Source organism: Aulonocara stuartgranti (genome assembly GCF_965226115.1).
Source record: "Aulonocara stuartgranti genome assembly, chromosome: 12".
In the NCBI taxonomy this organism is placed as follows: domain Eukaryota; kingdom Metazoa; phylum Chordata; class Actinopteri; order Cichliformes; family Cichlidae; genus Aulonocara; species Aulonocara stuartgranti.
In genome coordinates this window covers 21,451,984-21,466,756 of record NC_138948.1, presented here as the reverse complement: position 1 = coordinate 21,466,756, position 14,773 = coordinate 21,451,984, and the positions used below count along the sequence as shown (strand labels likewise).

General features: G+C 38.6%; 2 protein-coding genes across 4 annotated transcripts in view; one reads left to right on the top strand and one right to left on the bottom strand.

The window, feature by feature from the left end:
- LOC309718951 (DNA repair protein XRCC4-like) overlaps positions 1–7,221 on the bottom strand; it is a 25,447-nt gene extending 18,226 nt beyond the window's left edge. For 2 of the 3 annotated variants that reach the window (XM_082554644.1, XM_082554643.1), the window contains exons 1-3: positions 7,063–7,221; positions 1,419–1,577; positions 442–629 (exon numbers count right to left, since the gene is read on the bottom strand). In XM_082554644.1, the coding sequence (XP_082410770.1) occupies positions 442–629; positions 1,419–1,577; positions 7,063–7,216 (501 nt within the window). In that variant the 5' untranslated portion in view covers positions 7,217–7,221. The remainder of the gene's footprint in view (positions 1–441; positions 630–1,418; positions 1,578–7,062) is intronic. The other variant, XM_082554645.1, reaches the window with a different exon arrangement.
- On the top strand, positions 7,137–14,773 carry tmem167a (transmembrane protein 167A). Its single transcript, XM_082554648.1, has 4 exons — positions 7,137–7,227; positions 9,699–9,808; positions 13,954–13,988; positions 14,107–14,773. Exons 1-4 carry the CDS (start codon positions 7,225–7,227, stop codon positions 14,175–14,177), a joined length of 219 nt encoding a protein of 72 aa, XP_082410774.1. The 5' UTR covers positions 7,137–7,224; the 3' UTR covers positions 14,178–14,773.

The window sequence follows — 14,773 nt, the reverse complement described above, 5'->3', positions numbered from 1 at the left end:
CATCTTTTAAAACCTATCATTTATGTAAGGCAAGACCCAAGGGCTAATGTAAAGACAGGCTAGGAACCTTCTCTTATGTAACATCCAAAGCATCAGCTGTCTTTTCAAAAACCTATTGTCCATATTGCTTGACATTGCTTGAGTGTTTACTGTAACCATCTGCAAACTAGTCAACTTGCAGTTTACATTATTGTCTTCAATACTGCCAGAAACAGGTTTTGTAAAGGTCACTGCAACCTTGACCACTAAATTCTTATTAGTTTATCGGTGACTCAAGATTCATTTTAATACATACTTTTTACAAAAACCTTATCCTGATTTATCTCTAACCTGGTTACGTACTCATTTTCTATGCTTAGCACTTTGCACCATAAAATGCTAAACATAATGAATGATTATTGTAGCAAACACTGTACAAATCCACACAAAACCTTTGCTTACCGAAATATCATTACAAGTCTTCTCATACAAGAGATAACGGCGATCAGGAGAGAGGCCAAAGGTATACATCTCCTTGTCTTCGCTTCTTCCTCCTCCACTTTTTGTTAGGGCTTGAAGAAGATCCTCAACATATCTCTCTCTTGGGACTCCTATGTCATTGGCTTCCCTTGTCATATCATCCTCTGAAACTGACAAAAAAAAAAGCATTGCTCAAACATCTTATTGTCTTTTAAAAGGCATTTTTCTCATATTTAAAAATTTTTTTCAAAGCTGTACACCTGACAGAAACTGGATAGAGGGGAAGGAGCAGATTACAGAACAAGAAGTGTAAACATTTATTATGTAGTAACCCATGAATGCACGTGAAAGCGGATTTGAAAGGAAGCATGCAGAGAAACCAAGGGGACTGTCATCAGCTGCTGCACAGCTGCTAACGTTGGCTTGAAAGTCCCAATTAGCACATGAAACAGAGAAATACTGACGAGCTACAAGCCTGCACGTAGCTGTCACAAACTCATCTCCACCTGTCATCTCTCCAGATGGACAGCAATGGAAAACTAGAGAGCAGTTATGTTCCAGATGTCCTTCCAGAGTATGGGCATTCATGTACAGACACACACAGGCACACACAGACACTCACTAGTGGCTTACTATATACAAAGACAAGCCTTGTAGATTTTAATCTGCTTTATACACCTGTAAGCTGCAGCGTAGGAGTGAAGAAGGATGATGAAACGAGGTCACGTCTGTCCCTCTTGTTAAAAGACCAACAGTTATAACACTATGATAATATGATAAGGGGGTCGGCCAGGTGCCTAGACAGCTTGGATGAATGGTTGCCTGATGAATAGCAGCCCTGCTAACCACTCAGACTAGGTAATTAGAAAAAAATGAAAGTCTTTCTATTACACTTAAGCCTAAATTTAAGGTAATTTTCATCTATTCTAAACTATTCTTCTTACATCTCAAATATTTACCTTCTCCAATCCATGCTGAGCTGCCATTTGTAAGAGCTAATGTGAAACCAGCACCCAGGTCTATGGCCCAGTCCATTCGCAGGAAGTACGGAGTATCTGGATCATCACTTAGTCTAATTTGACAAACTGTACCGCTCATGTTTCTCACATATCCGAGACCTGCAGAACACCAAAAACAGAAATTCAGACACTCTAAACAAGAAGAAATTAAAATGCAATTTTCCGGCAACAATTCCTATGAGTGTTTATAACATTTTGTAGGTTTGTTAGTTTTGAGTCCTAAGACCTCCTTCGAAGACAGTGCTCTAATCAATCTGTTTTCGTGGTGTAAGATTGTGTTAATCTTCCCTTTGCATCAATGTGGTTCATTGTTTCACTGCTTGGATTTGGTAATAAAAAAACGTTCCTGTGTATGCCTTCAGTGGGGGTCTCTCTGAGTCAGTGGGACCACACGGAGATTAACATGTTTTGGCAGGTTTTTGTGTCTGCCTTGAAACCACCAGGAAAGTAATTACATGCTGTTAAAGATAAATAGAGGAATATTACTGAAACAAACCAGTTGTTTCACTGGTTTTATACAATTAGTACATTATCAAATTTATACAGTAGCGTGCAAATGCATCCAGCCAGCCCTCATTTTTTTACATTTTGCTTCCAAGGACCCAGACTCACATTTTCAAAGTGATCTTGAGCAGTAGTTCTCCAGGCTTTCAGAAGATCTTTCAAAGTTATTTTTTATTTTTGTTTGACATTGGCTGCTTTTTCACTCATTTTCAGTCCAGTCTTTATATGCCAACTCTACACATAATATGCAAGTTAGGAAAGAAGTGATTTTAAATTGTATGTTTGGGCATTTTGGTACTCGTAATCTGTTGCAAAACTCATAATACATCCGCACTTATTTAGATGAATTTACAGAAAATGTCAAAGACGACAGGCATAAAATAATATTTTTTATACCAGAAAAAAAAGTGATTCCCAAAGAGCTATACGGGAAAAAAACTGTATCTGAAAGTCATGTCCATAAAAAATAGGGGGAAAAAATCAGCAAAGAGATGCATCTGACCCTTCACTTGATTCATCTACTATTGAAACGGCCCCAAGTCTCAAGGACAGCTTTCAAGAAGTTATACTTAAGGAAGGGAAACAGTGAGAAAATGCTGAGATATGCCAAATTACACAAGAACTGGACTGAAAATCAGTGGCAAAAGGTCTTTTAAACAATGATGCAAATTTTGGTTCAAATCATCATCAGTTTGTACGAAGGAGATCAGGAAAGAGGTACAGCAGTGAGTGTCAGTATCCATCAGTAAAACACAGTCTAGACTCTTTCACGGTTTGGGTCGTTTCAGCCAGTAGTGTTGGAGATCTTGACAAAATGAATGTAATTATGGATGCAGATAAGTTGGTCGTTGGTCGTACCAGAGTTACTTTTAAGCTTGTTATAGTTGTTTTTGCTTTTTACGCTGTAATTCATACATGTTTGCTAATGTTTCAATAAATCACTACATCCATTTCCCACTTTTTAAGCACAATATGAAATAAGGGATGCTTTTACACAGTTCTGTATTTCTTAATGGGAGCTTAAACTATCCTACTAATGCCAGAAACAGCCTGTTATTAGTTGTGAAAAAGTTGGTCTAACGATTACAATAACTTTAACGTAATTAACTCAAAAAAGGGGGTGGGGGTGTCTTTGATTGCTAGTAAACTTTTACTTGATTATGCATATCTAGGTCAGAACATATGATTACTGTTTCCACATCGAGTGAGAGGTGAGCTGGACAGTTTCCCTGCTTAAATACAGGGCAAAGTGAGTGGAGACGGAGGAAAAAGCAAGACAGCTTAATTGGCAGTTAGCCAAGCTGAACATGTCTGAAAAAATGAAAATGAGTGCCTTTGGACATTGTGCTTTTAGTTATGATGTGACATGTATCCCCCACCACATATGCTGACAGAGCAGGTGGTCAAGGTTATTCAAAATGAGACATGCTCTGCGCAGGGGGTACGCACACACCCTATTCACACACACAAACACATGCATGCACAAAGAACTGTGCAAAAAGATTAAAGTTGACCCTTTGTGCCTTACGAAGGGGTGTGGTTAGGCAAAGGGGCCAACCAAGACTAGGGAGCTGAAGGCATCAACTTTAACCTCATAAAGTGAGCCCGGCTACTCATTAGTTACTGTAACATCTGTTGTTCAGGGACGGTGACCCTGTGGTAATGACAGAAGGACTTCAATTAAATAAACAGCACTGCCTGTGAGGAATGGAGAGATACTCAGAATCATCAAAGCCAATACTGATTTCTCACTGTTAGCATCTGTTCAGTAACACAGCCAGCAGAGGCAATCATCTGAATTGCTTAAATCATCAACTAAAACTACCCTAGAGATTCGACACATAGCTTTTACATTCTTTTTCTACTCCTTCTGTAATTTTTTGCTCAACCTTTTCATTGTCACTTCTTCTGGATTGCCTCATTCGCAAACAGCAAGACTTAATTCTGTTTAGAGGAAGTACCAGGCCAATGAGTCACAAAGAGGGCCTGTAATTATGCATCTTGTGCCTTAAACAAGGAGTTCATAAGGAGTAAAGAAAAAGCCAAGATAGCTGACTCTCTCCCTTGTGAGCCTTGACAATTAGACCCATCCTCTCACTGTACTTTCACTGGACTTCTCCTCCTGTTTTCTCCAACACAATAGGCTCAAGACGAAAAGGACAACTCTTTGGCAAATCCACTGCTTTTATGACCAGTTAGGGATTAAAGCAATGCTGCCCTAAACAACAGTAAGTGGGGCTGGGGCCTTTTGTTCGTTATTCTTTCCAGGTATTGGCTTCAGCCACTGGGCACAGTTACAGAAAATATAATATTTACTATAGTAAATCACGGCCTTAAAGCTAAAACATCTGTCTGAACTGGGCTACACCCTGATCATGTCAGAGGCAGACTTTGTGAAATGTCCCCATAAGCTAGCTGATAGATGCCTCTGCATTAGAACCAGGGTTTTAAAAAGTACTGTAATTTACCAAGATGCTTCGAACATATATTATTGCTGTCTGAAGGGGAAAATGTGATGCAGTGGTAATGGGAAACAACAAAAAAGTAGGACATGTTGCACAACATGACACGCCTTCACTTACATGCAGAAATGTATTCTGAACTTTATTATAGATTATAGATGGAAAACTTTCTTTTCACCACTGGGTAGGAAAACAAGCTGAGATTGGTCACAAAATAATGAGTACCTACAGTACTCCTATTGCCTGATAGGAGGGAAACCTGCAGTCGTAGTCTGACTTGGACAGACTGCAATCACTCTCAGAGAGATTGTTGAAGGTTTGCAAATTATTGCTGTCTAATTTATAAATGCAGACAGACTGCCATAAGTTTGAATGAGTTTTTGTCAGAAAGCACAACTCAAGGGGACTCAACTCAACTGGCTGCCAGCTGGTTGTATTCTGGTTATATTCCTGTAACACAGGAAGGTTACTGAGTGCAAATGTAATAGCTAAATGCAAATTTCTGTCTATATCGACAGCAACAGATTTGTGATTTTTGACAACTTATCGCAGCTAGTTGCTGTATTATCAGAAACACATTGCATGCAATTGCCAACTTGACTCCATTCGACCGCAGACTGATAGCAGACTGCCTCTGTCTTATGGCAGTGACAGTGTCTCATTTTGCAGCTGAAAAATAACTGAACTAATAACTTTATCTTATGAGATAAAACAGATGAGTACATAATTAGCAGTTTTAAAAAGGGGATTGCAATATATGTTATTATAATACTGCATATTGCAAAATGTTAAAAATCGCAATAGTATATCGTGAGTGAAGTATTGGGAAAATATCGTATGGCAGTGTGTCCGGTAAGTACCACTTATATTCAGTACTGTACAATAGTTTTCCTATACCAATAGCCCAAACTCTACTGATCTCTAATTCATTTTGCACTGTGAAAATAACCCTAAACCCCAAAGAATCATAAAGAACAACTATTTCTTCACTAACAAGAATTTAAAAAAAGTCCTGCAACAAAAAGTATGGTCCCAATGGAGCCCTGATCTCTACATCAATCAGCCACTTCAAGATAAAATGAAGAGACAGAAGAAACTAAAAAATCACAGATCCACTAAAGAATAGTAACTAGGGCCATAATGTATGTTAATGCATTTACTTCTCTTTCAAGTGAACATACTCACTTGAAAGAACCTGGACTAAGAACTGTGCTCCTACTGCTGGTTTTGATGACACTAAAACCATGGGAAGAATAATGAAGGCATGACAGATTCTTCATAACAGAAACCACTACTGCAAGCAGACATTATATGTTCAAAGCAAGCCAGCCTCCATTATCACAGAAAACGAGTGCAGTGGAGTTTTTCAAATTTTCTTTTGTTCATTTTCTGCTAACTTAATAATATGGTTACAGAAAAAATAAGTACTATTACAGTAAACCACTTGTTTTATAACAGAAACCTCAACACAAGTGGTTTGCAAAAGAAAGGTACTTTGTATTCTGGTGAAATTAGCCGGATCAGGTCGGAGCAGACATCAAGCACGCTGATGTCAGCTTGCTGTAACACTTCCAGTATCCCGTTTCAAAATAACCAAAAGTCAAAAACATCTTTAAAAAAATAAAGCTTGAGGACTGTTTCACTCTTGCAAATGTAAATATGGCCTGATTTTAGATCTCACAAACAGAAGGCCACACCAAGTCTTGATTTAACTTCAGTAATCAAATGTGCATGTATTGTACTGTAGCCAAAATGGATCACTGTAAACTATATAAAAGAAAATAAATTTGACCACATTAAGAGGAATGTAAGCCTACATGTAAGCCGGGCCCATCTCTTTGTCTTAGGAACACATCTGAAGGCAGACATTGTCTTAGACAGCTAAATAATTAGCAGTCTAAGACAATGAGCAAACAAATTTATTCTTCTAATTTCTAGGAGTGCTGAGGAGGGAAATGTCTGGGGGGAAATTTATGAAACACTGTTTGAATGCAATTAAGATGCTGCCATGGCTGGTTAGAGAGGGAGGGAACATCATTGTGAAAACTTTGAGAGAAAAGTGGACCACAAAAATTTCTCTCTTACATCACCAAGAGAGAAATATGAGCTATATAATGTAATTTTTTGCACATTAAACTTTAAAAACAAAGACAAGCACACCACGAATGATACCAATTAGCAAAGTATAGTTTTAACACATTTGTCTGTAGACAGTCTACACTACTGTCTACAGACTTGAACAACTCTCAAGTATTTTCAAGCTAGTACTCAAGTTTGAGGGTATAATATCTAAATATTGTATAATAATGTTCATTTCTATTTTTCCTTTATATGTTCAGAATAGATTTTATCATTAGCAACGAGCTGGCTCTGCAGGTGCCGACGTCTTAGACTTCAAATAACTTTATGTGTGCATTATTATAGAACAAAGCACAGTGGCATAGGCGCTATGGCAAGGCGCCGAGTCATTAGCGTGTTATAGACGACTCGAATTTTCCTCTAGTTCTTACAAATGAAGTACAAATTCTTCTTCGAAAACTTAGCACTATGTGGACCAACAACTGCGATGTGAAAATGAAGCAATTATTTTATGAAACTGATATCATTGAAGCACTCACTCTTGACAGCTTCGACAGTAGTTTCAACCTTCAACTCTTGTGCTTTGAGCCAATCAGCGACAGCGCAGTGCGTCCTTACGTCACGCAAACCGTGCTTCGCTTTCGTTACGTAAGTTCCAGGGAGGCGGAAGTGTGATGTGGCTTTGATTCCCATTTACAAAAATGGTAAGTTTGTTTTGCTAAAGCAGATCTTTTTGATCTTTTGCAGCGACGTTTAAGCGTTATTTATCGCACGTATTGGAGATATGACCTGTATCAGTGATAAACTGTGATGGCAGCTTGTGCTTGTAGAACATACAGTAAATGTTAAACTACCGAGCTAATAGTGGTTAGCTGAGTTAGGCTAAAAGTTTAGCAAATCTAGCCACAATGTCACGTTTCCGTTCATGCTATTAAACTTTTATTTCATCGAGTGCGCGCACTGATGTGTCATTGGGAGTCGTTTGCTAGAAAAGTCAAGTTATCTCTGATTTTTTAAATACGACGAGTGCTAGCATCGTAGTGTTTTGAGGCGTATGCCACGTAGCTAGACAAGGAGCATGGACTACTGCCTGCATGCGTGGGTATTTCGAATTAAAACTCGTAAATGAATATGTAACCAGTGAAATTAATTGTTTCCATAAAGTAGAATTTTAAAGACGAGCGTTTATTAAGAGGGCCTAAATGATGAATAATGATGAAATGATGAACCAACAGAAACAGGGAACGTGGTTAATTATATAACATTTCATTTTTAAAAGTTAAACATTACGTGTACGACACCAGTTAAGTCGTTGTAAAATGATGCTTATTTTCTGTAACAGCATTACAGTTTGAGTTATTGAGGGATATTATAAATTCAGCAATAGAAGCAGTTCATAATCTCGAAGTTATTTTAAGGTATAGACTTTAAATACCCCTGTTTAAATCCTATGTTAGTTCTTAAATGTACTTGTAAACTCATCATGCTCACTACTTGAGCAATGGAGTTGGATTAGAATCTATTGCAGAGTCCCTTGGTTGCTTTGGCGTGCCATAAGATTAAGACAGTTATAAATTAATAACAAAGTCCTTCCTTTAGATTTACCTTTGATTTGATCATAAGTGCACATGCATTGTAAAATGAGGTGCACATGGTAAATATTGCCATTCACATTGCGAAAGACTGGCCAATATGATCAGCAGTTTTTCCATTTAGTTTCTCATCCTGCAGATGAACGCAAATTCCGGTCTTGGTTCTTGCAGCTGCACTACCAATCTGGTCTGTGAGCTAGCTAATATGAAAGGCTTGGACTAGCTGGTTAGCACCAACTGAACAAAAGAGTGAGCTGTTGTTCTCTTGTAACTCAGTGGTAGATAAAGTTCTTTCAAATGGTTGAATACAAAGATCAAAATTACTGGCAATATATAAGGTGAAGATTACTGGATAATTACTGTGTGGGTGTTTAATAAACCAGATTCAATTCCAAAACACCTTGTTTCTTAGATTAGGATGTGGACATGAGTTGCAGTTTGCTGGTGAGTTATGAACAAATACATAAATATTGATCGACCTTGCTTTTTTTTTTCCAGGGAAAAATAATCAGGATTGCTTCCACTAGTTAACCTTTCTAATCTATCTAGGCCAATCTCCAAGGTACATTGTTCTGTAGAAGGCTAAAGGCTCTTTTGCAGTAGCAAATAAAATCACTTAGTATCTGAAACTAAGTTTGATTCATAACTCGACCGTCTTTCAATTCTTACATCGGTGCAACGATCTGTGCAGACATCTGAGTGCCTTTCAATTTGTTGTGACAGTGTGGATTTTTCAACTATGTCTACAAGTGCACCAACTGTAAATGTTCCCTCCAAGCAGACTAAAAAATGGTAGGATAAGAGCACTCATGTGTCCCTGGTGTCCACAGCTGTCCAAAGTACTATCTGTGTGGTCTACAAGGTTTCATGTATTGACTGCCAATTCTTCAACATGTTTGACAAAAAGTGTGATCAGCAAGAAGAAGTGGGTTGGCTCACAGGTTGTGTGTGAGAAAAATACAGTCTCTGGGGAGCTAATTTTGTTTTCTCCCCATTTATGTTGGACTGTGGGCTCGGTATATTCACTGACTGTTCGATCTATATATGTGGTAGAACACTGTAGTAGCTATTGTTTTAATGCAACAGTTAATTATTCTCATAAGTGGCATGTCTGTTTCTAGTTTTGTTATTCATCTTTTTAATGTCTAAAACAGTTTTGAAGTGAAAATCTTAAGTGTTGCACCTTTTGATGATAAGGACTAACTGAGTCCATTTGGACTTTGGTCTTCATTTTGGCAAATCAGAGTACTGTATAAGATATTGATTGTGAGGGAGGTCATAATACCTTCTAGGCACGTAGTTGATTTTGTAAGTAAGTCTACATATGCACTTTCACTGTGTAATTCTGAATATGAGATTATAAAAAAACAGATTTTAAGTTGAGTTTTTGACAATATAATAACTCTAAAGCGTTCTGCACAGTCAGTCAGCACCAAAGTGAACAACTGGCACAACAGCTATCTTCTCTGCACGTAGCTGAAGATCAGTATTACAGAAAACTGTCACGAGTTCACTTTTTTTAAATTGTTATGACATATTGTATTATGTCTGTACTAAATGTATCATTCTCTTTCATCTTGCAGTCAGCCATTTTCAACTTCCAGTCACTGCTAACTGTGATTCTCCTCCTGATCTGTACCTGTGCCTACATCAGAGCAATGGCCCCCAGCCTGCTGGACAAGAATAAGACTGGGTAAGATGGGCTACTTAAAAATCACCACTGACATGATTAATTGGCTTCCCATCTTTGTCTTTTTGAGCAGTATAAATGATCAAAATGACTAAATCATTCATCTTTTCTAAGTTCATTATCAGCAATAATGGCAAATTGCTTGATCACTCTTCATTTCACTATGTAATAATTCAGAATGGTAATCTGTATGTAAAGTATATTATTGTGGTTCTATAACATTATAGATCATCTTACAAGAAATTAAAGGTAAGGTTAAAACAGTAAATTTCAGTCTAATGCTTTCAGAATAGATGGAGACATTCACATGCATATGACAACAGTTAAATGTGGAGCCTTGGAGCAGTGTAGAAGAGTGAAAATTCAAATCTAATGATTCTGCAAGTTTAATCAGTGCTTGCTGAAATATTTCTACACAGCAGTCACTTACAGTGTTTCTGCTGGTAAAAACAGGAAAATTGTGGCTGGAGACAACAGTTATTGCGACCAAATGCCATGAATTTGCAAACTCATTATCTTTGAAATCAGAGTCAGTCTGCTATCAGCTTGCAATTAAATGAGATCAAGTTGCCTATTTACATGCTGTGTCTGTGATAATACAGCAATGAACAGTGATACATACAGGGAGTGCAGAATTATTAGGCAAGTTGTATTTTTGAGGAATAATGTTATTATTGAACAACAACCATGTTCTCAATGAACCCAAAAAACTCATTAATATCAAAGCTGAATGTTTTTGGAAGTAGTTTTTAGTTTTAGCTATTTTAGGGGGATATCTGTGTGTGCAGGTGACTATTACTGTGCATAATTATTAGGCAACTTAACAAAAAACAAATATATACCCATTTCAATTATTTCTTTTTACCAGTGAAACCAATATAACATCTCCACATTCACAAATATACATTTCTGACATTCAAAAACAAAACAAAAACAAATCAGCGACCAATATAGCCACCTTTCTTTGCAAGGACACTCAAAAGCCTGCCATCCATGGATTCTGTCAGTGTTTTGATCTGTTCACCATCAACATTGCGTGCAGCAGCAACCACAGCCTCCCAGACACTGTTCAGAGAGGTGTACTGTTTTCCCTCCTTGTAAATCTCACATTTGATGATGGACCACAGGTTCTCAATGGGGTTCAGATCAGGTGAACAAGGTGGCCATGTCATTAGTTTTTCTTCTTTTATACCCTTTCTTGCCAGCCACGCTGTGGAGTACTTGGACGCGTGTGATGGAGCATTGTCCTGCATGAAAATCATGTTTTTCTTGAAGGATGCAGACTTCTTCCTGTACCACTGCTTGAAGAAGGTGTCTTCCAGAAACTGGCAGTAGGACTGGGAGTTGAGCTTGACTCCATCCTCAACCCGAAAAGGCCCCACAAGCTCATCTTTGATGATACCAGCCCAAACCAGTACTCCACCTCCACCTTGCTGGCGTCTGAGTCGGACTGGAGCTCTCTGGCCTTTACCAATCCAGCCACGGGCCCATCCATCTGGCCCATCAAGACTCACTCTCATTTCATCAGTCCATAAAACCTTAGAAAAACCAGTCTTGAGATATTTCTTGGCCCAGTCTTGACGTTTCAGTTTGTGTGTCTTTTTCAGTGGTGGTCGTCTTTCAGCCTTTCTTACCTTGGCCATGTCTCTGGGTATTGCACACCTTGTGCTTTTGGGCACTCCAGTGATGTTGCAGCTCTGAAATATGACCAAACTGGTGGCAAGTGGCATCTTGGCAGCTGCACGCTTGACTTTTCTCAGTTCATGGGCAGTTATTTTGCACCTTGGTTTTTCCACACGCTTCTTGCGACCCTGTTGACTATTTTGAATGAAACGCTTGATTGTTCGATGATCACACTTCAGAAGCTTTGCAATTTTGAGACTGCTGCATCCCTCTGCAAGATATCTCACTATTTTTGACTTTTCTGAGCCTGTCAAGTCCTTCTTTTGACCCATTTTGCCAAAGGAAAGGACGTTGCCTAATAATTATGCACACCTGATCTAGGGTGTTGATGTCATTAGACCACACCCCTTCTCATTACAGAGATGCACATCACCTAATATGCTTAGTTGGTAGTAGGCTTTCGAGCCTATACAGCTTGGAGTAGGACAACATGCATGAAGAGGATGATGTGGACAAAATACTCATTTGCCTAATAATTCTGCACTCCCTGTAGTTGTAAATTGCAAATCTGTGATCTACACACATATAAATTCACATTTTCTTCTTGGATTCAGATTCTAGCCTGAAACCCATTAACAAAAATTCAGAAATTCTTCCACAAATACTGATGTAGTTGCAGCAGGTCTGCAATTAAACTGCAGATTGCCATAGGTGATCAGCAACCATGCTATTATATATAACTGAGGGCGTTTTCACAACTATTGTTCATTTACTCTGATCCGATCAGTTGATGAGTTTGTAAACTTGTAGCTTTTCCCCGTGGTTTTGGTTTACAGAGAAAAGTCCAAGAGAACTCCAGGCGAAGTGCAAACTGTGAAAATATTCAGTCCATTCATTGGCCAGATGTGTCTGGGGCAGGAGAGGAGCAACAAATTAAATATAGGAGGAAGATGCAGTGTGAGAAAACTGAGAATTTACATTGATTTCTTGGCTAGTTGCTAGACCGTACAGACCTGCACATATATAAAACCTCCCCACATTAAGAATACAAAGAATGCATTGCAAACTAATGTTTTTTAGTTCAAACTTGCAGCATACAGCTGGTGGTTGGTCCAGTTTGGGGTCAGATCACGCTCGCACCATAAACAAACCGCTCTGGTGCTTGTTTGGAAATGCACCGAGACCACCTCCTCCGGTGTGGTTGTTTTGAATGGCACCCAAGTGCGGTTACTGTCTTCACAACTGCACAAACAAATCTTACCAAGGGGGAAAATGAACCTGAGCTCAATTTAAACAGACTAAACAGCGCAGGTGTGAAAACACCCTAAGACGACCAATTGAGTCAAGCAGCCCATTGCAAAAAGATGTTTCACAGATGAGTTTGCTCATTGCTACAGACTGCGATTGTTTGGAAACAAGTTGCCTCCTACCAGGTGAGCTTTGCAATAGACTTGGAATCAAAAGGTCGGTGGGGTGACCACTTGGATACCACAACTACTTGCAATCAGTTCCAGATTTTTCCTAGTCGCAAGGGGATTGCTGTCCTCGTCTTACTCTGTCCACACTGAGCAATGGCAATTGTTGATAGACACACACCACCAATGATAAGTGAACATCCTTTAAGGTTCTGACGCCGTCAGTTTTCATAATAGAAATGGTGCACTTCAAGTAATTTACGCCTGTATTTTTGCTCATATTAAAGTCGTTCCTATATCAAGTAAGGCTTGTCTGTCCAAAACACTTGGTTAATAAGAAGCTGCTTATTAAGGCCAGTAAAGTAGCAGAAGTAAAGCAGATTTTTATAATTTCAGGATCAACATTATTCTTGGCTGTATAAGTTCTGTAATTCATTTCTAATAAATCTGGCAAATCCCAGAAACAGTTTCACTCACATACACACAGCATTGGAAAAGGGAGGGACATTCTGTTCAGACAAGCGCTTGAGACTGAGAATGTCATATGGGATGATTTAATAGTTTTCCCCCTTGATTGATTTGTTGACTGAGGCATGAGACATTATTTGGGTTGATTTGATGCCACACATTTCGCAGATAATTCTTGTGTGGTAGGGAAAGGCACAAAATCTAAGGGGAATACCATCTCTAAGAAAATATGTGTTTTATAAAGAAAAATAGCAGTACACTCAAAAACAAATCTTAGCTTCAAGTGTACAAAATGTAACCGTTATACAGAGACAACTTTGAGGAAAAAATTGTACAATGGGATGCTGACACCATCTGGTGAGAATGAAAGTTTAAAAAGTTTGCTTTAAATGCAGAGACACACAGAGCTCTCAAAAGAAGTGAAAATGTCTCATTTGCCTCAGTGCTCAATCCATATGAGATGTCCTGCTGTTCGTCTTTTCCCTCTACGTTGTAAATTCCTCACATGGAACTTGACATCCGATGGCTGCTTGGGTTTTGTGGAGTACCTCTGTTGCTGTATGTGCACATATCATCACAGGTCTTTGAGCTTTTAATATCAGAGTTCCTGTTTGTAATGTTTGTAATTCCTTTACTTTTTAGGCTTCTAGGAATTTTTTGGAAGTGTGCCAGAATAGGTAAGCCTATGACTGCCCCATATAGTTTTTTTTTTTACTTTGTCATATTGTTATTCATACATGCATGCAGAAATGTTTCCTGACAAAGCCTAAACACTGCACTATTGCATTTCTCCAGGTGAGCGGAAGAGTCCGTGGGTGGCCTGCTGCTGTGTCATCATGGCTTTTAGTATACTGTTCCTACAGTAGCAATCTAAAGAAACCCACTAATGGAAACATTGGAGAAATGGAGAGACACGAAGACATGGACAGGATGATCCTAGAAGCACAATAAGACCTCCTTTGCTTATCAGTTAGATAATGTAAAAAGAGAGACCTGACATCACGTACTGAGTCACGGAGAGCCCGTGTATGGAGGAGGGGGTTAGCTGATAGCATTTGTGTGAATCCCTCCACAGACTTCCAGGTCTGTACGTTTAAGTGTGTGTGTGGGAGGAACAAGTGTACCGCTTTTCTGTTATCTGCTATTTGTGGGATCAAATGATACAGTTTGTCTAAACATTTCAAACAGATTTTTTCCATCATTTTGTGTCACTATAAGGAGCTGATTAATCTGTTTGAAATTCTTCACAAAGAGGACCCCAATAAATGTTTAATCTGTTTACATGCTGACTTATATTTGTTACCTTCCTGTTTGTTGAGTTGAAAATGGTGGGTACAGCAAACAAAATGGTATTAAAGCTCTTCAGGTGTCTAGTTGTCCTACATTTTTGCCTCAAAGAGCTACTGATGTTTTTAATGTCAGTTGGTTTGCAGCTATTTATTAAAGTCCCTTTTTTTTGGAA